At 49.1% G+C, this 25294-nt stretch overlaps 2 protein-coding genes across 6 annotated transcripts in view; both read left to right on the top strand.

Annotated features, from left to right (window-relative positions):
- The window catches only part of rffl (ring finger and FYVE-like domain containing E3 ubiquitin protein ligase), a 10986-nt gene extending 9696 nt beyond the window's left edge, over positions 1-1290 (top strand). The window contains exon 8 of the mRNA XM_080889985.1: positions 1-1290. This exon is cut by the window's left edge and continues 550 nt beyond it. The gene's annotated coding sequence lies outside the window, so the exon portion shown is untranslated.
- Positions 1291-3639: 2349 nt separating this feature from the next.
- wdr62 (WD repeat domain 62) lies at positions 3640-24876 on the top strand. 5 transcript variants are annotated; one of them, XM_080888113.1, is made up of 34 exons: positions 3640-3904; positions 4467-4558; positions 6703-6765; positions 6863-6920; positions 8890-9057; positions 9251-9388; positions 9476-9658; positions 9984-10135; positions 10208-10394; positions 11019-11144; positions 11215-11369; positions 11446-11537; positions 12921-13046; positions 13141-13211; positions 13396-13517; positions 15685-15760; positions 15844-15955; positions 16042-16105; positions 16183-16290; positions 16373-16470; positions 17803-17855; positions 17966-18184; positions 18382-18455; positions 18538-18695; positions 19213-19326; positions 19401-19512; positions 19651-19723; positions 20067-20148; positions 21614-21739; positions 22026-22305; positions 22793-22968; positions 23760-23849; positions 24243-24340; positions 24538-24876. In XM_080888113.1, exons 1-34 carry the CDS (start codon positions 3800-3802, stop codon positions 24754-24756), a joined length of 4170 nt encoding a protein of 1389 aa, XP_080744239.1. In that variant the 5' UTR covers positions 3640-3799; the 3' UTR covers positions 24757-24876. The 5 variants fall into 5 exon arrangements, with proteins under 5 accessions (XP_080744239.1, XP_080744240.1, XP_080744241.1 ...); XM_080888114.1 differs by having other exon boundaries at positions 10205-10394; positions 18391-18455; XM_080888115.1 differs by having other exon boundaries at positions 10205-10394; positions 23775-23849.
- The last annotated feature ends 418 nt before the right edge of the window (positions 24877-25294 follow it).

The raw sequence follows: 25294 nt of genomic DNA, 5'->3' as shown, positions 1-25294 counted from the left end.
ATTAACTGTTTTTTTTAAGGAAATACTCAGGGAACCATCTTTAAATATCTATTTCTGTCTGAACGGCAGCCTAAACCTGGAAAGATGTTTTTGTTACAGAAGGAACATCTGCAGTCACGTCTCATATTCACACTAAATTTACCCTCAGTCACTGTCACTAACAGGAAACCACAGGAACATGAAAACCAGTATCCTTCTAATTACCATTTACAGTAAAGTCCAATCGTACACCTTCACATACGTGACATCATAGCAGGAACCAGCAGGGGGCAGCACACACATCACCTGAACTAAACAAACTCTAAGGATGGGACCAAATGCATAACGTGGAGCCGGCGCTTCCCCTGACGTCCGTGCACACGCTCACATTTCTGAATATTTTTAGGGCAACAAAGAAGTTCACGATGAAGGATTCAGACTTGGGTGGAGAAATGTCAGGACAGCATTCAGAGTCGGTGCTTATCACAAGGAACAAAGTCGGGAAACCGCGATTCCCAGCTAGCGTGTTGGCATGTAAGCACTTGCAGACTCAGAGGTCAGATTTCTTCCTGGCCTGGACCTCCAGCTCTTCATCCTCTCTGCCTGGAAACGACACAAACTGGAGGTTTGGGTGAAGCCGGAGCTTTAAATGTATTAACAGGTTTACTGGAAACAGCAGAGGCCCTGAAACGCTAACATGAGGGACTCCTTAAAGACAGAGGAAGACTGTTTGTGTGTTATTGAGCTTTTAGACTTTTTGGATTTAAGTTGACTTTGTTTGCACTAAACTGTTGATTTTAAACTGTTTTTCAGGAGGTTTGCAGGAGGACGGTTTGTCCTTTTCCCGAGGTTTTTATTCTAGTGAAATCACTGTGTTTGATCTTTGTGAACATTTTGGATTCAGATGGTGTTACTCGCTGGCCTTTAACCTGTAACTTCTTCCTCTGTGGTGCAGTGGGATCATGCGAGCTCAGCTGTGGAGCTCACACTGCACTATAGAGCTTCTAGCTGAAACTTACACAGGACCTTGTGTCTGTGAGCACGGTGAGGCGGGGCCAGTGAAAACAGCACAGCTGGAATGTAAACCTCTAATCCAGCTGTTTCCTCATTAGTCCCCTGGCTGCGAGCTTTTTAAAAGGACACACTGTGATCTGCAGACTTTAAGTTTTTACTTTAGCCGCCTCACATTGACCTGTCTCTGTGTTGGAACCTTTATTTACTCAGAATGTTTCTGCAGCTACCAGTGAGACACGTTTTTACAGAGCGACAGGAAGCTTTATTTTTCTGAGTGAGCTTTGCATCGTATTCTAATAAAACTTGATTTTCATTGAGTTCTGTGTCCTGTGCTTCATTGGGTTTATTGAGGGGTGCTCAACATTTAACTGATTACGGTGGAATCTTTATTTTGTGACTTCACATAAGAAGCTTCGCAGGTCAAATTCAGCTTCATTTGTGCTTCTTCCTGTACGTAGTTCAGCTGCTTCAGCTCTGATGTCCATTTCTGGAAGCCTGCCGAGGGGCAGCACAGGTGTGCTGCTTGTACTTCCAGGCTGCGAGGAAGCCTGTGATCTAAGGGATGACTCCTAATTACATCTACCGCATATTTTAAAAATTCGGCTGCATTTGATAAGAACGTCTGATAACTGCTTTAAAAGATGTTTACTGGTGTACGTTCCAAAGATGGAAATTAGCAACCCCAGAGTTAAAATCCAGACTCCGCTCAACATTTTCTGGAAATGTATCTAAAATTTGATCTCGATATGGTTTCTAGAGATGCTTTTTGAATAAAGGTTTAACTACAGCCAGCTTGAAGGCCTGTGGTACATAGCTGATCATTAGAGATAGGTTGATCATATTTAAGATTGAAGCATTAATTAATGGCAGGACTTCTTTGAGCAGTTTTGTAGGAATGGGGTCTAAAAGACACGTTGATGGTTTGGAGGAAGTAATTATTGAAGTTAACTCAGAAAGATCAATTGGAGAAAAAGAGTAACTTAACATCAATGGTACTAAGAGTAGCTGTAGATAATATTACATCTGTGGGATGATTACTGGTAATTTTTTCTCTAATGGTAAAAATGTTATTTGTGAAGAAGTTCATGAAGTCATTACTAGTTAGTGTTAAAGGGATGGTTGGCTCAACAGCACTGTGATGAAGTCTACTCCCCACTGCTGTGTGATCAACTTAGGTCCTCTTGCATTAATTGTCCAGGATGCTTCTCTTCTGCTCACGTGACACAAACAATCTAGCTAGCACCCTCTTTATTTTATAATGAATTTAAAGTCTTGCTTATAAAATTTTAAATGTCCTGTCTCCCATTTACCTGGCAGACCTTCTATATATACCCCACCGTCTCTGAGATCAGCTGGCCACTCACTCCTTGGTGTCCCTGTGCTGAGACAGCGATCGAGCTGCTGATCGTACTCTAGAATCTAGCTAGCACTACAGAAGAAGAGGTATAAAATGCAGTGTTTCTATCAGCTCAACAATCATCAGCAAACACACAAACTGTGTGTGTGCAGTTTGTCTCACAGTGTGTTGCAGCTAAAGGTCCAGCTGCTGATTTCAGGGGGAGAGAAAAGAAATAGAGCTAACTTCACTCACAGATGGAGAAACATAAGAATTAAACTTCAAATCTGAGCGAGCAGCGAGCACGCTGCCACAGAAACGTGACACTCACAGAGAAACCCCCAGATCCCCCCACTGACACGACCACTGTGGACAAACCTCCACCCGCCCCACTCCTGCTACACAGGTGACTATAGATTTAAGAGCAACAGGACTCAGAGCTGCTGAGTCTTTGATTTTATTTATTTCTGCTGTGTTTTACTTGCATCTGTTTGAAAGAGTGTAAACACAAAACATTATTTTATTTTATGTGCTGGAATATGCAGGAAATAGGTTTAAACACATATCTGCAAGTCAAAGACTTTTGAACATAATTTTATATTTGCTTAATGCAATGTGCATAAAAGTTAGAAGATTAAAACTAAAGAAACAAGTTTTAAAAACAGACTTTTTCATTTGATTCAGTTTCATATGATGGATTATGCAGAAAAATAGAATTGGGCTGAAAGGTCTGTTGCTTTATTGCGTATTCAGGTTGTGTATCATGTTTTTGAAAATTAACTAATTACTTTTGAAAATAAGTAATCAGTAAAGTAATGGGATTACTTTTTTGAAGAAGTAATCAGTAATTAGTTACTAATTACTTTTTTCAAGTAACTTGACCAACACTGGCTTGGATGCCCCCCCGACCCAGTGCAGGTGTTGGAGACAGAAGAACTCTTGGACAGTGTCTCCACCCCCACGCATGAAGCTGTGGAAGAACTGGAGCGCTCCTTCAGTCAAAGACTGCTGCGTACACAGAGGAGAGTTATGGCCCATTCCTCCCAGCAGCTGTTAGACTTTATAACCATCACTGCTATATCTAAATTATATCTAAATTGCTATACTATCCATAGACTACTACTACTACTAATAATAATAATAATAATAATAATGATGACGATAGCGACGCTACGGATTGTTGATTGGCTGGTTTGGCGACGTTAGGCGGGATTTCTACGCCTCCGCTGTCCATTGGCTAGTTCTCTGTTTTGTGGGCGGGGCTTGGTTTGAACCGGAGTCCCGCCGCAGACAAAAGTGTCAGGTTTCCTGTAGCGACAGTTTATACGACGCAGGCGGCTGTCAGCAGTTCATCACCCGCGGAGAAGCTCTCTTTGTGGGAGGTTTATGTACCCACGCTGCGGCGTTTAGACTGATATCAGCCCGAGTATTTCTATTAACTTTGTCAAAGTGTCAAGTACCTCTGCTGTCATGGCAGAGGGAGCGGACTGCGGTTCGGCCAAGCCCGCGAAGAGGAAGCAACCGGCCGGGAGGAAGAGCAGACAGAGCCAGGGGAAGAGGAGCTCCAGCAGCCGGGTACAGCCTCAGCTAACAGGCTAACTGCTAGCGTCACAGTCCCGTTAGCTGTGAGAGTTTTAGCGAGGAGCTCGGGTTAGCTTACAGCCAGTATCAAAAGCACCTGAGAGGCCTGGAGGCTAAGAGCCTGTTTGTTATTACGGAAGTGAGAAGTCTGAATGTGCGGAGTTTAAATCGCTGCGAAGTTACAGCAGCTACAGCCACAGGCTAAAGTTTAGACAACAGACCGAGGGAGAGGCTGTCTCCTCCTCACACGGACTCCATGCTGAAGGAGAGTGAACACAAACTCTCTTAAAAGTTTATTTTAGGCACAGATTCATGTAAACAGCGTGCTCTGATCCCACAGCAGCTGATTCCTAATGTTCCTGACATCAGTTTCAATCTGCTGAAAACAAGTTTCACTTAGATGACTCCGGTTTTAGTTGTCTCTGTGTTTTTGTGTGCACTGTTGTTCTGTGTGAGCTGGAGGCCTCTGCTTATATCACTGGAAACGACCTGTGTGCACGGTGGGACTGTTAAATCATGAGATTTTTAAATGGACTTGTGTGTGTTATTGTTTCAGGTCTGTTTGGAGAAAGTCTTGGGTATCAGCACAGCCAGCAGCAGTGGTTTGACCTCTGACCCCAACACAGGACTCATTGCCTACCCTGCAGGGTAAGTCCCGCCTCCTTTAAGCCACCAGAGCTCTGTGCAGTATAGTAGGATTCGTGGTTCAGGGAGTAAACTTCAGGGTTTAACCCAAGGTTTGGGTTGGGTTGGTCATGAGTGATGGAGAGTATGTTGGGCAGATTGAAGGCTGAGCTGCCGGACGGTTCAGACCAGTGAGGTCAAACCTCAGTAATGAGCAGTTTTTACTGCTGTCAGCAGCCGGTTGAGAGATGGAAGGAAACCTCTGAGGTCAGTGAAACAAAGAGGCTGTTACCGCACCCACAGTCTTCCTCACGCCGATCACAGATTCGGTGTGAGCAGTCTCAGTCAGCCACAGCAGACGTCGGGATGTTTCTGGTGGAGCCGCTGTGTCTCTGACACACAGTGAGCAGCAGCAGAGCGTCCTTAAAATCAGACTTCAGACACTCAAACGGTCTGAGAGAGATCTGATTGGTCAGGATGTGTCCATCTACACCTGTTGATCTAGAACATGACCCAGCTCGTTAGGTATGCAGCATCAGTTACCATGGTGACCTGCCTTCATCAGACTGTAAACTCACAGTTAAACCTGAAGTTATCTGCATAAGTTATCAAAGAGCTGACCTCAGATCAGTGTCAAATATTAGTCAGGTCGTTTCTTCACTGACGCTGCGCTGCCCTCTGATCTGAAATCACACATTTCAAATCATCTTGAGTGTGGCAGACGGGTGACGAGCTCTCTGCAGGTATGCTGATGTCACATGTACTGCCATGTGGGCCAAAGTCAGCTTGATGGTGTTTTCATTCAATAGTCCACAGGGCTCGCAAAATTTCAAAATCCCTGGTAGCCCTTCGGGCAGGGACTCTTCAGTTTTTGGTAGCCCAAAATAAATTTAAGTAGCCCGAATAAAAAAGAGCAATTTTTTGATTGATGTTTTGTTTCCGTTACAATATTATACATTAAAGTATAATATTGTGTGTGTTGCAACTTCTTATCTTGTGCGTGTTTTTTATTTTGACAGCGAATGCGCACCTGCGGACCACTTATGTGCAGCCCTGGTTATTTAGCTCGTCATATTGCAGCCACAGAAATTCTTTTGTCCATGAAACCATAAAGCTGCACTTTCTTTTTGCCTTATAGTCTGATTTGTCATAACTTCTCCGTTTTGTGGTAAGCTTTTCTTTGGCTGTCACTTCGTCACCCTGACCTGTCTTATTTGGCTCAGCAGAACTAAAATATATATCCTGCTGCTTTTACACACGGACTCACATAAGCTCAGCGATTCTCTGCGCGATCAACCTCTCACATGTTTAAGCTGCGGGAGATTTCACTTGTCATGTTTGCATAGTAAGCTAACAATTAATAAGACGATGTCAGAGGAATTGGTGCACAAATTATCATCACTCACAGATCAGTGCTGTCGCTCTCTATACACAGTTCGCACGATTGCAAAGTGAAAGCAAAAAAACAAGCGCAAATTCAAACACGATTTCGGCGGGCTAGCGATTTTGCGAGCCCTGGTCCAGCTTGTGCTTGCTTTATCTGATCTAAAGCATTGATCTTTCCTGGGTTATCTATAGGAAGTATTGATTCTTTAGACCAACTTTAATTCTTCTTTTCTGCGGCGGGTTGAAAGCACTAATCGGGCTGAATAAACGGGGACCGGGAGAACCGGGGCCGTATACCAGCTGATGAATGTGCAGGAACACTTAGCGCTTCTTGTAACGCACACGTTAGCTGAAAGCAGCAGACGTGTCCACAGCGACCCGCCGCCAACAGAGTAAAAGGAGCACGAAGCAGTCGGAGCTCAGACTGTAAACTGATGAAACTACAGCTGTTTGTAACGGTCCTCTGGTTGACTTCAAATTTAAGGCTGTTAACGGGTCAACATACTAACAACTACAGTCACGGGGACTCTGACTCCGTGTCACCGAGTCGACTTTATTTGTCTTTGTGGTGTTTAGTTGCTTCAGTGTTTGACGCTCCAGGACTGCACGACTGTGTGAGGCAGAAAAGGAGGATGGAGCTGTGCTCGCTGCTGGCCGGTGGCGCCGATCGGCCTGCGTTTGTTTTCTCGCAGCGTTCCTGCTCCACATCTGCCTGGTGGACCCGGGCGATGGCGCTGGCAGCAGATGGTGTTCACCCCAGTGAACCTGTTTGTGTGTTGCAGGTGTGTCGTCGTGCTGCTTCACCCGAAGAAGAACAAACAGAGTCACATCATCAGCGCCTCCAGGTACGCCGACCCTGAGCTCGGGGCGGACCCTCGAGGTCAGGTGATCTTTGGGCGTGTTGCTCAGGACAGAAGTGTTGACCTGTGTTGTGTATTTCAGGAAACCCTTCAGCGCGTTGGCGTTCTCTCACGATGGGAAGCACCTGGTCACCGGTGAGGTAAGAACCTACACGACTGACTCTGCCCACCCTACCTCCCCCTAACATGACGACACCGTGCAGGTAACTCGGGCGTGCAGCCGGTGAAGCTCCCGGGGTTCACGGTGACGAGCACGTCGAGGCATTCCCAAGCCAGCCAGGAGATGTCCTGGGACTGCCTGGCAGGAGCGGGCCCTGGGCGTCCTGGTTCTCATGTAGAGGAGTTGTTCTCAGCACAAAACACGAGCACACGTAGATACTAGGGGTGCAACGATACACAAAATTCACGGTTCGGTTCGATACTTTGGTGTCACGGTTCGATATTTTTTCGATACAAAAAAAATGTTCATGCCTTTTTAATTTGTCATTTATTAAAATTATAAATATATATTTTAACTCAAAAGTACAGTTTTTAAATTTAACCCTAACCCTTGTGCGTGTTTTTTATTGTGACAGCGAATGCGCACCTGCGGACCACTTATGTGCAGCCCTGGTTATTTAGCTCGTCATATTGCAGCCACAGCAATTCTTTTGTCCATGAAACCATAAAGCTGCACTTTCTTTTTGCCTTATAGTCTGATTTGTCATAACTTCTCCGTTTTGTGGTAAGCTTTTCTTTGGCTGTCACTTCTTCACCCTGACCTGTCTTATTTGGCTCAGCAGAACTGAAATGCTTTTACACACGCACTCACATAAGCTCAGCGATTCTCTGCGCGATCAACCTCTCACATGTTTAAGCTGCGGGAGATTTCACTTGTCATGTTTGCATAGTAAGCTAACAATTAATAAGACGATGTCAGAGGAATTGGTGCACAAATTATCATCACTCACAGATCAGTGCTGTCGCTCTCTATACACAGTTCGCACGATTGCAAAGTGAAAGCAAAAAAACAAGCGCAAATTCAAACGCGACTTCAATATGTCACATATTGACAGTGGCTCACCGATGCCAATGACATAATTACCCAGCTACATTTCTGAAAGAATGCAAAAGCATTGACATATATTTTTCCTTCCTACAATAGCCCGACGGGCAGGGAAGAGATAGATTTTGGTAGCCCGACTGAAAAAATCGCTAGCTCCGGGACGTCGGGCTAGCGATATTGCGAGCCCTGTATCTGATTGAGGAATCACTCATCTTTGGAAAAGAGAGTTTATTACAGAGAAATGTCTCTTTCCAAAATAAAAGCTATACTATCCGCTTCTTCTGGGCTATATTCTCAGCAGCATAAGGAGAATCATGTGCTAACAGCTGTCTAAATGACTCGGCTAAAGTTAGTAGCATGCTTGTTGTTTTTGTCTTTGCACTAGGATGATGTCGGTGTAAATGTGCAGTCATATTAGTTGTGTTCCCACTAGTGCTTTCAGGTTAATCTCGTTGAAATGACCTTAACGCCACAACACGGCAAATCTCCGTTAACGAGCTACCGCCGATCGCCCCGTGCATGGGGCTAGACGGCCAACACGTTAACGAGCTAACTGCGCTAACACACTAGTTCACACCCATGTAATTGAGCATTGCATGGCACATCCAACATACTGTTTTACTTTAGTCCATGACTCGCTTACCTTCAGGGTCATACGTCACATGAAAACCAAAATAATTCCAAACGCCAGAACTGAATGAGGGTGGGGGAGGTGCCCTGCGCTCTTCCTTCTGACTATGCTGTCTGTGTGGAGCACTCAGTGGATCTGCGCTCGACAGTGCAGCCTAGGCGGAGTAGTCGAACACAGATTCACTGAGCGCTCAACACAGACAGCATCGTCAGAAGGAAAATTGATAAAATAAATTACAAATGTTGTATTGTTTGATACATACGCGTACCGAACCGAAAGCACTGTATCGAACGGTTCAATATCGATACGAATATCGTTGCACCCCTAGTAGATACTCGTGCAGAGGAAGCAGAGAAATGAGCCTCCTCCTCACAGAAGGTTATCTGTCAGGAACAAACACGCGTCACACTCGTTACCTGTTCTTCTCTCTCAGAGCGGTCACATGCCCTGCGTGCGGGTCTGGGAGCTAGATGGAGGTCAGGTGGCCGAGGTTCAGTGTCACAAGTACGGCATTTCCTGCGTGGCGTTCTCCACCAACAGCTCCTACATCGTCTCTGTGGGATACCAGCACGACATGACTGTGAGCGTGTGGGACTGGAAGGTGAGCGCGCGCGCACACACACACACACACACACACACACACACACACACAGCTCACCTGGTCATGAACCAAAGCAGCCACCAGAGGGCAGAGTGGAGCTGTGCAGGGTGTAAGAATCCACACCAGTCACTCGCTGACTCTGTGGCTGCGATGAAGTAACGTTTGTGACGGCCGCCGTTCTCTTGCTTTTCAGAAAGGCTCCATCATCGCCTCCAACAAAGTGTCGAGCCGCGTGTTCGCCGTCTCCTTCTCCCAGGACAGCAGCTACTTCGTCACCGCGGGAAACCGCCACGTCAAGTTCTGGTACCTGGACGCCTCCAAAGAACGACGGGTACCTACCTGACATCCTGTCGGCCGAACACGGCTGCTCTCGCCTTCATCTGAAGTCACTGCTCACCTGATTTCTCCTTCCGCACAGGTGAACAGCACGGTGCCTTTGATTGGCCGCTCGGGGTTACTAGGCGACCACAAGAACAGCGTGTTCTGCGGGGTGGCGTGCGGGCGGGGCCGCACAGCGTCCAACACCTACTGCATCACCAGCTCTGGCCTGCTGTGTCTGTTCAACAGCAGCCGACACCTGGAGGCCTGGGTCAACCTGAAGGTCGGCAAGCTCCGCCCACATCTCACCTGAATATGTGCACCTGTGTGATTAGATATAATACTAAAATACTACCAAATATACTGTCAGTGCTGCTAATTATGTCTGTAATGAGCAAACATGAGGAATCTAATCTTAGAACCAATCAGAAAGACCTCTGAGCGCGAGTCATGTGACAGGAAGCGTTCTCATAAACGACAGCTTTGAAGCGCGGTCCTAAAGTCGCACAGTTAAAAGGCGGGTATATTTGATATCATACATGACTGAAGCTGACCGAGGTCTGACGGCGCCCGGACGCTCCTCTCTGAGCCGCTCTTCTCCTTCACAGACGTCGTCGGCGAGCTGTCTGGCGGTCAGCGAGAGCTTCGTTTTTTGCGGCTGCGCCGATGGCGTCGTCCGAGTGTTCGGCCCGTCCAACCTGCAGTATGTCACCACGCTGCACCGGCCGCACCGCCTGGGAGTCGACCTCGCTCAGAGCGGGTACGGATACTGCAAACGAAGCCAACGGTGTACAGCAGAACTCTGCTGATCGCTCACTCTGTTCCACAGAAGCCTGCTACCTGCCAGCCCAGGTGCTCAGTACCCAGACACACTGGCTCTGACCTTTGACCCTGCTGCCAGACACCTGACCTGCGTGTACAACGACCACAGCCTGTATGTGTGGGACGTCAAGGACGTGAGGAACGCCAGGAAGCTGTACTCTGCTCTGTACCACAGCGGCTGTGTTTGGAGCGTCGAGGTCGGTGTAGTACTACAAGAAATACTGTAAGAAGTACTGCTAGAAATATTCCCATAAATACTAACCAGAATCGCAGGGATACTGCTGTAAGTACTACTCACAGAGACAGATGTATTTATATAGCTCTTTACATATCCAGTCACACACACATTCACACACTGGTGATGGCAGCTACATTGTAGCCACAGCCACCCTGGGGCGCACTGACAGAGGCGAGGCAACACTACTGTTGTGGAAGTACTGCTAGTAGATCCAACAATACTGAGAGGCAAAAAACTGCTAGTTATGTTCCTTCAGTATATGAAATAATACTCCTGAAACTACTACGAAGTACACTGCCTGTACAGCCAGAGGTACAGGACTGTTTCCAGAATACTACGATGGAAATCACACACGAGCATTACTGCACATACTGCTGAGATACTGCCAGGAAAGCCAGCAGCACCACAGTTGTTACTAGAACCATTACTGCATCTGTTACTGACCATGAGGCGCATTAAGCGAAACAAAGCAGGCAGATAAGTCAAACTTTACTCAGCTCAGTCTTCTTGCTTCTCCACTTCTGTGCCGTTGATTCGGTGAGAGCAGTTTGAAGTACTCTGGGTCTCGTCGTACTTTGTTCAGGTGTACCCGGAGCTGCCGGAGCCGGCCTGCCTGCCTCCGTCATCCTTCCTCACCTGCTCGTCCGATAACACCATCAGACTGTGGCACTCCGACCCCCCCGGCACGCACACAAACCTCTACAGCAACGTGAGGCAGTGACAAAACCAAATTACACTCTGTGTTTGTCCGTCTCTGACGACTTCCTGTCTGCTCCCAGGACCTGCTGAGGATCTTGTACATGGGGGAAAACACGCAGCACCTGCAGGCAGAGGGGGAGGCAGCGGGAGCTGACGGGAAGGCGGGGATCAAAGTGCTCTGCATCAGCCCGGACGGACGGCACCTGGCGGCCGGAGACCGCTGCGGAAACCTGCGGTGAGAACCGAGCGCGCTCGGTTAGCTCGGCTCACGCGGACGAGGTCGGCTGACTCGTTTCTGTTTCTGTGTTCAGGATCTTTGGGCTGCAGTTCCTGGATGAGCTGGTGAAGATCGAGGCTCACGACTCGGAGGTGCTGTGTCTGGAGTTCTCCCCGGTCTCCACAGGTAGGATGTCCCAGCACACGCGGCGAGTGTTCTACACGCCATCGTTCTGCTCAAACGTTTAAATCTGAAAGCATCAGTCGGTAGGGCTGCTCGATTATGGCAAAAATGATAATCACGATTATTTTCACTGAAATTGAGATCTCGATTATTTGACGATATTTATTTAACCCTTTAAGACCTACTATAGAACCAAGTCCACCAGAGCTTATATTATTTTTTTTACATGCTGTAGCGCCATTTGTGGGAGCATTTCAAGTTGCTATACATCAATACAACTGTTATAGCCCATATTTTAATAATATGTCTGCATTAAGTCCATAGTAATTACATAAATTGCAAAAAAGTGCAATAAACTACAAAAAAAATTGAAAATCGCTTTTGTTTTGTTTACATATATTTCTACTTGGAGAAGTTTAAGAGGTTTATCCCTCAAAACTTTAAATACAATAAAGTTGCAAAAAATAGTTTCCCACCACAGGAAATTTATTTTGAGTGTCTTCATAGTTTTATTTTGGAGATACAGCAATTTTTATATACTGCAGGAAAAACAAAAAACAATCCTATGATGCAGATTTGCAAAGAAAACAGCATGTGCATCATTTCACTGTGGGAAGTGTTACGAACAGCTGATCGGATCGGCAAAGCGTGTTTCTGGAATATTATGTTTTTGTTCCTGCAAGCGCTTTTTATGCAATTTTTGCAAAGCTTTATGTGGAAGGAAACCGTGACCGAGGACAAGCTGATGGCATCAGATGTAAGTACAACTCCTCCGGTTTCATATGCAAAACAAATTATTGCGCTAGCTTACACGGTTCAGGTTCTACAGGGATTTAAAAATAGTTACGCAAAACGGAGCATGCTGCTCTGACCGGCTTTAAAGGGTTAACAATGACTTTAAAAAAATAATATAACATAGTGTGCAACACCACTGAAGTTTGTTTTTAAACTCTCTGTTCAACCAACAGCAGTCACTCTCCTCTCCAAATAACTTCTGCTTAGCTTTCTGAGCTTCCCTCGGGTCCTCTTAATCAGCGGTCTCCAACCTTTTTTGCGCCACGGACGGTTTATGCCCGACAATATTTTCACGGACCGGCCTTTAAGGTGTCGCGGATAAATGAGGGAGGGGCTAATAATCGGCTCAGTCATTTTTAATGATCGTTGAAAGCCCAGATCGTAATCGTGATTAAAATTTGATTAATTGAGCAGCCCTATCAGTCGGTGAGGACGTGAAGATGCAGATCAGCAGCGCCTCAGAGTAATCCAAACCTGTCTACGACTCCGCCCATCAGAGACCCTCAGCCCTGCTGGCTGGGCGTGGTTCTGTGGGGGTGGGCTTGAGTGTGGTGCGGCTCCTGAGTGACGACGCGATTTGTGGCGTTTCAGGTGTGAAGCTGTTGGCGTCGGCCAGCAGAGACCGACTCATCCACGTCTTCGACCTGGAGAGGAACTACAGCCTGGAGCAGACCCTGAATGACCACTCGGCCTCCATCACCGCCGTCAAGTTCACAGGTACCCCAGCTCCGCCCACACGACGCCGCCCTTCATCCCATACGCACCTGTGTCGTGTTCTCCCAGCGATGTCACTTTGTTACCTGTGCTGCAGGTGAGAGCCCGGAGGTTCGACTCGTGAGCTGTGGAGCCGACAAGAGCATCTACTTCCAGACAGCTGAGCAGGTGAGGCTCCCTCGTGCACGCCTGCAGATGATCCACTTTCTGATTGGTCGATTTCTGTTCTGTTTCTGCAAAGTCTGATTTTTTTTTTTTGGTTAAACTCCTGACTGGTTTTATTTACCTGCTGATTGGTGCCGCCGTCCGTTTCCCATGATTCCGTGCTCCGGGACGACTCGTCGTGGTCCAGACTTCGGAGGGCCTGCAGTTCTCCAGGAGTCACCACGTGGTGGAGAAGACGACTCTGTACGACATGGACCTGGACTCGAGCCGGACGCACGTCGCCGTCGCCTGTCAGGACCGAAACGTCAGGTGAGAAACTCTGCGCGTGGTCACAGCTGCTGGAAACGTGTCGTTAAGAGCAGGTTTGTGGCTGCGCAGCTCGTTCAGAGGCCGCGAGGCGACGCAGCCTGTTAATCACGTGGGCAGATATCAGCTGATAAAGTCGAGTAAAGATGATTCTGATTCCTCCTTGAAGGTAATCTGGAGAACGGGGCAGGCGTTGAGGGAAGGTTACTTCCGTGAGACGGCACCTTCAGTTTCATTCAAACATTTAAACCGCGACCGGTTGGATCTCTTAATTCTCACCCCAACCAATCGCAGCAGATGGCCCCGCCCCTCCCTGAGCCTGGTTCTGCCGGAGGTTTCTTCCTGTTAAACAGAGTTTTTCCTTCCCACTGTCACCAAAGTGCTGCTCATAGGGGGTCATGTGATTGTTTGGTTTCTCTGTATGTGTTATTGTAGGGTCGACCTTGAACAAGTCACCTGACAGCTCCTAATGTTGTCGTGTAAAGACAGTGGGGGGGGGTGGGACTCCATCAGTCAGATGAATCCTTAATGAGCAGCGCTTGGCAACTGTGGGGACGAAGAACTGCCCTGAGACAGGGGGGCACTGAGGGAGGGGTCAGGAAATGAGATTGGATGGTTTTACTAAAGCTTTGGTCACTCGAGCTCTTCGTTCAGAGCCCAGTCCCTCAGTAGCACGTGACCTATAACCCCGTGTGGACAGTTTTGCCCCTTGCAAAATGGAGAAGATGAATTTCCTGTACGTGAAAGCGACGTAGCCTCGGTATCTTATGGAGATTGACAGCACGACCTTTCTGACGTTAGAATAAAAACGGCGTGTTTTATCGCTGCGGGTCCAGCTGTTGAGTCTGCAGAAGCAGAGGCTCGTAGCCCTGCAGCTTCCTGTCGGGGCAGCTCTTCCATCACTCGCTGTCATCATCGCTCCTCTCTAATCCTGGCCGCACTCGACGGCGCGTGTTTGGCTCTGATCTTTGTTTTGTTGGTGTTTGTTGAACATCATCAGAGGCTGAGGTGTGTTACTGATGCGTGTCCCGGTGCCATCAGAGCACCGCTGTAGTGCACACGAAGCTACGGGTTCAAAACTGTGTGTGTGTGTGTGTGTGTGTGTGTGTGTGTGTGTGTGTGCGCGTGTGTGTGTGTGCGCGTGTGTGTGTGTGCGCGTGTGTGTCTGTGTGCGTGCGTGTGTGTCTGTGTGCGTGTGTGTCTGTGTGCGTGCGTGTGTGTCTGTGTGCGTCTGTGTGCGTGCGTGCGCGTCTGTGTGCGTGCGTGCGTGTCTGTGTGCGTGCGTGTCTGTGTGCGTCTGTGTGCGTGCGTGTGCGTGCGTCTGTGTGTGTGCGTGCGTGTGTGTCTGTGTGCGTCTGTGCGTGTCTGTGTGCGTGCGTGTCTGTGTGCGTGCGTGCGTGTGTGTCTGTGTGTGTCTGTGTGCGTCTGTGTGCGTGCGTGCGTGTGTGTCTGTGTGCGTCTGTGTGCGTCTGTGTGCGTGCGTGTCTGTGTGCGTGCGTGCGTGTGTGTCTGTGTGCGTCTGTGCGTGTCTGTGTGCGTGCGTGTCTGTGTGCGTGCGTGTGTGTCTGTGTGCGTCTGTGCGTGTCTGTGTGCGTGTGTGTCTGCGTGCGTGCGTGTCTGTGTGCGTGCGTGCGTGTCTGTGTGCGTGCGTGCGTGTCTGTGTGCGTGCGTGTCTGTGTGCGTGCGTGTCTGTGTGCGTGCGTGTGTGCGTGCGTGTGTGTGTCTGTGTGTGCGTGCGTGCGTGTCTGCGTGCGTGCGTGTGTGTGCGTGTCTGTGTGCGTCTGTGTGCGTGCGTGTGTGTGTGTGTGTCTGTGTGCGTCTGTGTGCGTGCGCGTGTGTGTCTGTGTGCGTGCGTGTCTGTGTGCGTCTGTGTGCGTGCGTGCGTGTCTGTGTGCGTGCGTGCGTGTCTGTGTGCGTGCGTGTCTGTGTGCGTGCGTGTCTGTGTGCGTGCGTCTGTGTGCGTGCGTGTGTGTCTGTGTGCGTGCGTGTGTGTCTGTGTGCGTGCGTGTGTGTCTGTGTGCGTGTGTGTCTGTGTGCGTGCGTCTGTGTGCGTGCGTGTGTGTGTGTGCGTCTGTGTGCGTGCGTGTGTGTCTGTGTGCGTGCGTGTGTGTCTGTGTGCGTGTGTGCGCGCGCGCGCGCGTGTGTGTGTGTGTGTGTGTGTGTGTGTCAGGGTCTACAACGTGGAAACAGGAAAACTGAAGAAGTGTCTGAAAGGCTCGTCCAGCGATGAGGGGGCCCTGTTGAAGGTGAGGGGGCGGGGTTAATGATTGCGGGTTATGGTGTGTCTTGTGGAAACGGCTGAAACGATGTGTCTCAATCGGAGCTGCAGGTTCAGATGGATCCGTCGGGCTCCTTCTTCGCCACCAGCTGCTCGGACAAAAACATCACCATCTTTGACTACGGGTCAGGAGAGTGCGTCGCCACCCTGTTCGGCCATTCAGGTGAGCGAATCCCCGAGCTTCACGCGCGTGTCTTTGAGGAGTTTAAACTGTCAGCTAAACGTGTCTGTGCTGCGCTGTCTCCTCAGAGCTGGTCACCTGTATCAGGTTCAGTCAGGACTGCAGACACCTGATCACGGTGTCAGGAGACAGGTGAGCTCAGCGGTCAGACGACGCGCTGCTCAGACCGATGTGCAGGAAAGCGTTGACCGACTCTTTGCTTTGTGTAGCTGTGTGTTTGTGTGGCGGCTGGACGCTCAGATGACCAGCACCATGAGGAAGAGGCGGGGCGTCAGGCTGACCGCTGCACCTGAAACCCACAAAAAGCCGAACATTAGGTAAGTCAGATGCGATGGGACGCTGCAGAAGGTGCAGCAGATGTTGGGGTTAATTCACGTTCTGCTTCATGGCGTTTTTCAGGAGGGAGACCTTCATCACGGTGCCCTCCTCCCAGCTGCCTCAGATGGAGGAGGAGGAGGAGGAGCGGAGGACTCCCTGCAGGCTGGACCCGTGTCCTGGTGAGGACGAGTTCACTGAGAGCGGTTTGTCCAGTCCGGTGAAGCAAACAGCTGAGCTCTTTGTTGTGTTTACACGGTGATACTTTGTGCAGGCAGCTGTGGTGTATCGCAGACACAGAATAAAGAGTCTGTGCAAAAACAGCATCAGTACAGCGCTGTGAGGCTCCTCACAGGGCAGCAGTACAAATACGTCTCCTCCCCTCGCCGCCGCATGTCGTGCCCTAATGAGACAGCAGCTGTTACAGCGCCCCTTCAGGGACAAACGGGAGAGGCCAGTGAGGGCCATGGTAAACCACACAGAAGAAACTTACACTGCAAGTCTGCGTCCATGTGCACACACAGGAAGTAGCAGCTGGGCGCCCTCGCCGCACACTCTCCTTTGATGCAGATGAGCTGCAGGTCGGACGTCCTCCTCCTGAAATCAGTGATAAGCTCTTTGGTGTTGGAGGTGTAAAGGACACCACACCTCCACCGTCAGACCTCCTCCCTGTATGCAGTCTCATTGGGACTGGAGATGAGGCCCACCACGCCGGTGTCGTTGTACTGACAGGTGTGAGATGAGTACAGTAGAGGGCTTGGCACACAGCCCTGTGGCGAGCTGATATCAAGGCGAGGGGCTGTGGAAAGATGGGGACCCACTCTGACTTTCTGCACACAGACAGAAAGTCTCTGATCCAGCAGCAGGTGGTGAGAGGAAGCATCGTGCAGAGCTGAAGCCAGCAAAGAGCAGCCTAGCACTGCGCCCCTGTTCTTCTTGTTGGGCGAGGTTCGTGTGGAGCGCTGTAACAATGGGGGCGGGACACGATGATGCTCGCCTCGCGCTCCTGCACCGGGTGAGCAGAGCTGCTGCACGCTTTGAGGTGGACAAACTGTTCTGCTACTCTGCAAGCACAGCCTCTGACGTCGTGCTGTTGCTGGCCTTCAAGTGGGTGCAGACCCTCCCACACCTGCTGTGTATGGTTGTCACTGTAGTGGGCCTCAGTCCTCCCCTTATCCTCAGCATCTCTGCTGCCTGTCAGGTCAAGTCTGAAACTGAAAGCGTAAAACCTGAGACGGTCCAAACATTGGTGCAGATCCCACATCGGTCAGGGGATTCCTGATGACACGTGCGCGGGCTCGCTACTTCCTGCTGTGAGTCATATCCTCTTTTACTCGCTGAAAGCTGCAGGAGCTGAAAGCGCTCCCTCGGGCTCAGACAGGAGTTCACAGCTTCAGACGTTAGACTGAGCCCTGCCAGGCCGGAGGAAGCATCTGTGCTAAACTTCCAGTGTTTCTGTGAATCAGCCAGAACCAGAACGATGAGTCTTTTCTGTCCTGACTTGTTTGTTTCAGACGCTCCGCTGCTTCAGACCAACGGGAAGCTCCCCCTGTGGTTCAAGAAGCTGGTCAGTCTCCGCCCTCTAACCCTCAGCTCATCAATCTGCTCGCAGATAATGATCAACCACACTATAGACTGTGTGTGTGTGTGTGTGTGTGTGTGTGTGTGTTCGTTCAGCAAGGACAGGGCGGAGCCTCCTCCACCATCCAGTCGGAGAGCGAGCCTCGTCAAGTGCGCAGTCGGTGGGCGGAGCAGATGAACCCTTTGACCTTCTGCTCCAACTTCTCTCCGAGTCTCAACAAGAGCCAGGGGGAGGAGGATGAGGAGGAGGAGGAAGAAGAGGAGGGTTTCCACCCTCAGAGTCTGGAGTATCTGCTGGAGGATGAGGAGAAAGAGGTAAGGACCAGGCTGCTGGATCAATGAATATTAATATTGATTCTTTTTTTTGACTGTAAATCGCAACCATTACAATCTGTGATGGTGGTGGGTGTGGCTTCTTCATGTCGAGATGGCCAAAGCTTGAAGTTTGAGTAATTGGTTAATGAGGTTGTGGTGGCTGAAATGTGGGCGGAGTCTGACTGACTGATGTTCAGGTGGTGCAGACAGCAGGTGGAGAGCAGAACAACTTCATCCTGTATCCTAGCAACACCACGGTCACCCCTGAAAGGTGAGGGTTACACCTGACGACGATGATGATGCTGCTGTTTTCATGAAGTCTGTTTTTGAAACGCTCCGATGTTTGTCTTCAGCGAGTTTGAGGTGGAGGGTGTTCCCGTTCCACAGCAGTCACTGAGCCAGCTGGAGGTCAGAGGTCAAGGGGAGGAGCCTGTGTGGCAGACTCAGCTGAGTCCAGACTCCGCCTGTTCTGAGGGATCAGCAGGAAGTCTGGAGCAGCAGCATGATCCAGGTCAGAGTTTAACCCTTTACAGGAAGCTCAAAACAGAGCCTCACTCCCCCAGGGGTGAGTTTCAAAATAAAAGCCCACAGAACAATATCAGATTAAAATCAATCAATCAATAAATCAATTAATATCAGGTTAAAATAGGAAAAGTTCCCACTTAGATACACTAAATGACTGGAATCCTTAGATGCTAGCTTTTCAAAATAAAAGTCCCTCAGGTTAAAGAATGCTTTAGTGTCGGCTTTACATGATAAAATCCTTCACTTGGTTAGAAATTGTTCAACATGTTTAAGCCTAGTATCGAGGGGTTTTCACAATAAAGGAACTCACTGAAGTAAAGTGCCTCATCAGTTTAGAAGGACGCTTTAAATTGATTAGTTTTGTCATATTTTAAGAATAAAAGCATCCAATCTGTTACAGCAAGTTAACTGGACAATCAAACCTTTCAAAATAAGTGATAAGAGGCGCACCTTCCTCTGTTTCCCATCACGAGTCATCACAAGCTCCGCCCTTTCTGTTTCAGACACCGACTCCCTGAGTCAGGGCAGCTCAGTGGGCAGTTTGGGTTTGGAGGACGACGAGGACAGAAACTCTCTGAAGAACCACTTTGAGACTCTGGCCTCCGGTCTGAGCGAAGGTAAACACCAACATCTTCATCATTGCCATCCTCTGACAGTTACTGAGCTGCTAACATGACCTTTGACCTTCCAGAGAAGTTTGACACAGACCTGAAGACTCTGCAGCCTCCAGATGAAAAGCACTTCCTGAACCCCCGACTCAGCATCTCCACCCGCTTCCTGTCCCGCTTCCAGGACAGAATCAGGTCAGCTTACCCACAATCCACAGTGAAGCCGTGACCTTTGACCTGCAGGGTCACTGCAGGCTTGCAGGTACCACTCGCCTCCGTCACTTCTGACTCCTACGTGACTTTGTGTCCATCTTGTCTCTGCTGCTGTTTCAGGGCGACCCGAGCTCCGCCTCCCGTCTCCATCCCGACTAGGATCTCTGAGGAGAGCAACATCAGCACCACATCGGTAAATGCACACAAGCCTGTAATGCAGGGGGCGTGTCCAGATGAGGAGTGGCGCCTCCGCTCAGCGCTTCTCTTGGATTTCAAACTGAGGCAAACGCCTGATTCCAAATTTTCCTTTCAGTTACAAAACAAATTCATTTTACAGCATTTTCAGGCAACAAATAATGACACGGCACAGTCGACAGTTAGTTTACATTCATGTGGGCGTTTCCAGAGCCCCGCCTCCAACTTGATGCTACAAGAATGCAACATGAGCTGTGGACACGACCTCTGACCTGTCGGGGCGCGCCTGAGAGCGGCCATGGCTGAGGTTTGTAACGTTGAAGAGGAAACTTGTTTTTCAGGTGAACTCCGAGTCGAGCAGCGACGTCTCATCAGCCGGGCTGACTGGGGGAGAGAACGGGGGAGGAGCAGCGGGAGGAGGAGGTGAGTTTCCTGTCAAAGCTTGAGAAGCATCAGCTGTCGCAGCAGCTCGGTCACATTCTGCGTTTCTGGCTCGATGACTCAGGGAAGGCGACGGCACGCGCTCATCGCTTTGCTCCCAAACAGCTGATTGGTCCTTGCAGTCGCCATGTTTCAGGAAGCAGCTTCAACAAACTGACAGCTGTGAGTAATGACAGGGTTCACCATGGCGACGGCCAATTAAGGAGCAGTGGATGAAGACTCGGATCTGAATCATTCATACAGTCGTTTTACTGAACTTAATGAAATTTGGTAAAATAACCTGACAGGGTCTCACTACAGATGTGGACTCCTGACATTTCAGTGGAAAAATGGAAGAAATCAAAGACATAATTTCATCTTATTGTTCTAATTAAACTTAAGATTTGACAAAATCCGTCTTTAAGACCAAATTTTCAGGTTTATTAGTTTCTGTTTGGATAACATGAAGTTACATTTCTTATTGGAACAAAGAGTAGAACAGACAACAGCTGGCACATCTGCATAAAAGTACAGAAAAGTGATGCTGAGCCCCCAGGAGAGACTGCCCTCTGGTGGTAATTTGGTGCAGTGCAGTCATGACCTCAGTTCATCTACAGTCTAATAGAAAGAGGCGTTTTGTTTTTATTTCTAAAAGCAGTGTTGCCACCTTCTCGTATCGCCCAAAGCCGCTCTTAAGGCTCGTGCTGCGGCGTCCTCAGATGAGGTTTAGAGTCTCAGCTCGTCCGACTTGGAGGTTTGTGGTTGAGCAGGATGTGAGTGTACATCAGATAATGTGTGCACGTTTGCCGCCGATGTTCTCTGACGCTTCCTCTTTGCTCCGCTTTAGTGAGGACGGTCCTGCAGACACACACAGGCGATGCAGAGACGTGAGCTGTGTGAAAGGCAGGCAGAGGTTGATTACAGATTGCAGTTTAGTCTCCAGTCTGAAAATGAAAAGAGCCGGACGTGATGGTTTGAGTTTTGATGCTGCAAAGGTCTTTTTATTTTGTGTTTAATCTAAACTTGTTAAGTTCAGAATAACATTTTTAAAACCACAGGTTTTGTTTCCTAATATGAAAAATGTGAATTAAAAGCAAAGTTAGCTGAAGATCACTGTCACCGCGCCGCGGTCCGATCTGGAGGTGAAGCTGGAAATAATAATGGATGATGTTTAATCAGGTTAGTAATCAAGATTAAAACTGCAAGGATGTGATGGAGAGCTCGGCTGGAGCTGAGCAGCGCCGCGTTCAGTGTTCAGTGCGGTCGCTGCAGCGCCGCGCCGGAGCTCCGTGTTTCTGTCTTCACTCATTTGTTTGATAAAAGTTAACACACTTGTGGTTAAGCAGAGGAAGCACACTCGCACACACGTCACACACTTCCTGTGCTGTAACAGTTAAACAGCTTAAGAGAAGCGACAGAGGCTCCAGGACGTCTCTCTGAGGGACTCCATGTGTTTGTGTGCTCACAGCGAGCTGCCGACAATCAGCCCTCCATAGAAGAGCTTCCTGCAAAATTTCCCATCAGCCCCATCGCCATGGCACACCCCGCAGAAGAAACACGGCGCTGGTCGTCCTGTGCAGAAAGACGTTAGGAGGTGTGTCTGTACGCCGCTGCGGGCACCCGGGTGTTTGTGTGGCGTCTTCCGATTTATTTATTTTTTTATTTTTTTTGTGCAGCAAATCATGGTTGTGGTGGTGGGAATGTTTAGGGGTCAAAGGTCACAGACGGTGTGTTCACATGAGGTTGTATCTGAAGCCTGGCTGTAACTGTCCTTATCAGTAATCTTCACAGAATCGGGTGACTGTGAAACGGCGCTCAGGGACACCACTTCCTGCTCTGATCGCAGCTCGCTTACATTCTGCTCTCTTCTAACCAATCAGACGTGACCTCCAGGACCATCACGGCCCAAAACAGCTGCAGCGAGGAGGCGGCGGACCAACCGTCGGCTTTTCGGCTCAGATACCTGGGAACCACAGCCAGCTCCAGGGCCAAACTGAGCCGGGACTCTCCGGGTTCCACCTCCTCGCCCTCCTCCACGCCCACGCTGGAGGAGAACAAAGAGAACCTCCCCTCTCCAGCAGAGTGCCAGCCTCCAGCCTCCACCCTGCTCTCTGCTAGACAGGACAGCAAACCTGACAACCACCAGGACCAGACCAGCAGGTACCCCCCGGTCCCCCCCACACCAGCTGGGCTTTCCTGTCTTTACTGAACATTTTCCATCAGCCCTGGTTTAAGGTGACTCATTTCTCACACATGTAAAGCAGAGGCGAGGACTCGCAGGAGACGAGCTCTAAAATCGCTTCATTTCAGTTATTACCACATGAATAAAGACTTCTAGAAGTCTTATAACACTCTCAGCTAGTCCTTTGTTGTTGTTGTACAATGAAACACGTGTCAGATGTGTTCAGACGTAGGACAAAGGCACACATGGCCTGAGTGATGAGGGTCACGCAGACCATGGCTCAGGTGGGTGTGGGGGGAAGCAGCTGTTAGTGAGGCTGCTGGTGTGGGACTGACCTGAGGCACTGATCAGAGGGCGGCGGGTGAGATGCTCTCACTGAACGTCGGTGAGAGCATCCGTTTTGTTTTTTATTGGTTTCTTTATGATAAAAATGGGAATTATCAACCTCGACAAACCCTCTGTCAGCCTGCAGGTGTGGACCACGCCCACTCAGGTGATTTCACAGCTCATAGTTGACAGGTGTAATATCAGCAGCACAGAGGAGACTCTAATCCAGACCCCTGTGGCAACACCCACCACCTGTGAGGTCATCACCTGCCCTGCCTCCATGAAGGAAGAAGCTCGAAGACCAGCTGATCCAGGTAACACACACACACACACACACACACACAGGTGATGGCAGCTACATCGTAGCCACAGCTGCGACGCACTGACAGAGGTTACTTTCCTGGTATGAACGCGTCCTTTGACCGTCAGTCTTTTCTCCAGAAGCCGTTCGACTCGTCCATGTGGGCAGCTGCAAATTTCTGTTGAGCTTGCGAGTGTTAATGCCAGAGCGGGGGCTTGTTTCTGGGTCAGCACCCTCTCGGTCCATGATGGATGTTTTACATCATCATGAACATCCTAACCAGTTTCATCCCATCTGAGGGTGACCGTTTCGATGTTCTTCCAGATCTTGGCATTGAAACATCAGAATAACTTGCAGCTGTTCAGAAATGACTCCTAAAGACCTTCCTAACTTGTGTAAATCTGCAGTTGTCCTTCTTAGACCTTCACAATGTTCCCTGGACTTTCTCACTGTTCTGAGTATTGGTCAGTCCCAGAAGTGCCGTCACACAAATCCTTTGTAAGCTGCACCAGTTGTAGTCTGAGCTTTGTCCAGTTAAAATACTTGGGCACCATTCATTGGTCTGACCGTATGTAAATGCTTTGAAAGCTGTATACTGTACAGTCATTTCAGCCTCACGTTTATGCTCCTGGCTGGAAACTTCTGACACAAATATATTTTCTTCCTGATATTGTTACATTTACAGTAATTTTTTCTTTCTTTTTTTTACCCTTTTATCTTTTCTCCTCATATCTTTATGTAACTCATATCTGACCTGTACACCTGCTGCTCTGATGCTTCGTCTTTTTCTGGTCTCATTTAAAGATGTTTCTTTATCAGCTGATTTGCTGCTCTCTGCCCCGCCCACCTCGTCCTCCTCCCCTCTGGTGGAAAGGCTCCGCCCCACTCTCACAGGTAAAGGTAATTTTCTGTAAAGTTGTGATGATGATGATGCTGCTTGGATCGCTGTGTAGCGCCACAGAGGCCATAGCTGCCGTGATGTCACCTGCTGATTTCAAGATGCCGCCCTTTCACCATGACGGGGGGCTGATCTTACTGTGAAACCAAAAGCTCATTGACTAATACTTTGTGATTGACAGACCGTTAGCCAATGAGCATGCCCTGGATAATCCTGACAAAACGCACGACTACAATTCTGAAATTAGTTACTGAACCACAAAGTCGTCAATGGTTTTTTCCCAGAACTGTCCGTTGCATCGCCCTCTGCTGGCTGTTAGAAAGAATACAGCGTATTGTAACGACGCCATGCTTGTGCTTCAGGCTGTAAGAACAGATGTTTGTGTGCAGGTTCAGGAGGAGACGAAGAGTCGGTGAGCGTGCAGTGTCTGCAGATCGCCGCCGAGCTAAGGGCGACGGCGAGACGAGCTGTCCATCTTTACCAGAAGGTTTCTTCTTCACACATTGTTATTAGGATATCAACACTGATGTGAATCGTCACTTTTCTTTGAATCATCATATTTCTTTTTCTTCTTTTGTCGTTTTTCTGAATCGCTGAACGATAATCAAATGTAAAGCGTCACGCAGGCGTTTGTGTTTGTTCGTTAGTGTCCGCCTCACGTTTTCTTTGTTGTTTGTGTTGCAGCTCGGCGCAACGCTCGCTGGCTCGCAGCGACGTCTCCAGGTGTCGTCAGCGATGCTGGAGGCGTTTGACGTAGTTCGCTCTGACATGCAGGAGGTGCTGCGGGAGTCGGGTGGCAGCGTCCCCTGCGGTCAGCTGGAGGACCGCAGGACGGCGTCTCTGCTGGAGACGTACTCTGAGCGGCTGCTGCAGATGGTGGAGGAGAAAATGAAGCGTGTGTGAGCCGATGGTGGATTTGAAATCAGTATTAAACTGTGTGCACCTTGTGTCTGTGTGTGTCTGAGTGTGAATCACTGTCTGTAAATACTTCATGTTTCCTAATAAACGCTGTTTTTACTTTAACTGTGGCCACTGTTTCAATCCGACGGGAATACGAAACTTTATTCATACAGAACCTTTTACAAACAGGTCAGAAATGAACATGAAGGCAAAGGGATGTGAAGATTGATGACATCACATCAAAAAACCATGAGAGCGAGGCGGCCGGCGGGGGGGCGATGCAGCCAGGAGACCTCAGTGAAAACCTTAGAATCATTCAGAGTAGGCAGGAAGTGGGCGCTGCCTACCAGAGCGCTCCTGGTGCTGAGGCCAGAGCTCATCAGTTCTCTGGATTCAGCATGGTTGATGTGAGCCCGGGCCCCTGCAGCAGGCTCCTCCTAATACCTGAACTTCCGTTCTGCACGTGCAGCCCCAGGCTGCCCTGAGACCAGGTGGGACTGAGTCACAGAGCAGCAGCTGGCTGCAGTGACGTAAAACTTTA

Source organism: Rhamphochromis sp. 'chilingali', assembly GCF_963969265.1.
Source record: "Rhamphochromis sp. 'chilingali' genome assembly, chromosome: 8".
NCBI lineage: Eukaryota > Metazoa > Chordata > Actinopteri > Cichliformes > Cichlidae > Rhamphochromis > Rhamphochromis sp. 'chilingali'.
The sequence above is the reverse complement of the archived record's forward strand: the minus strand, read 5'-3'. Positions and strand labels throughout refer to the sequence as shown.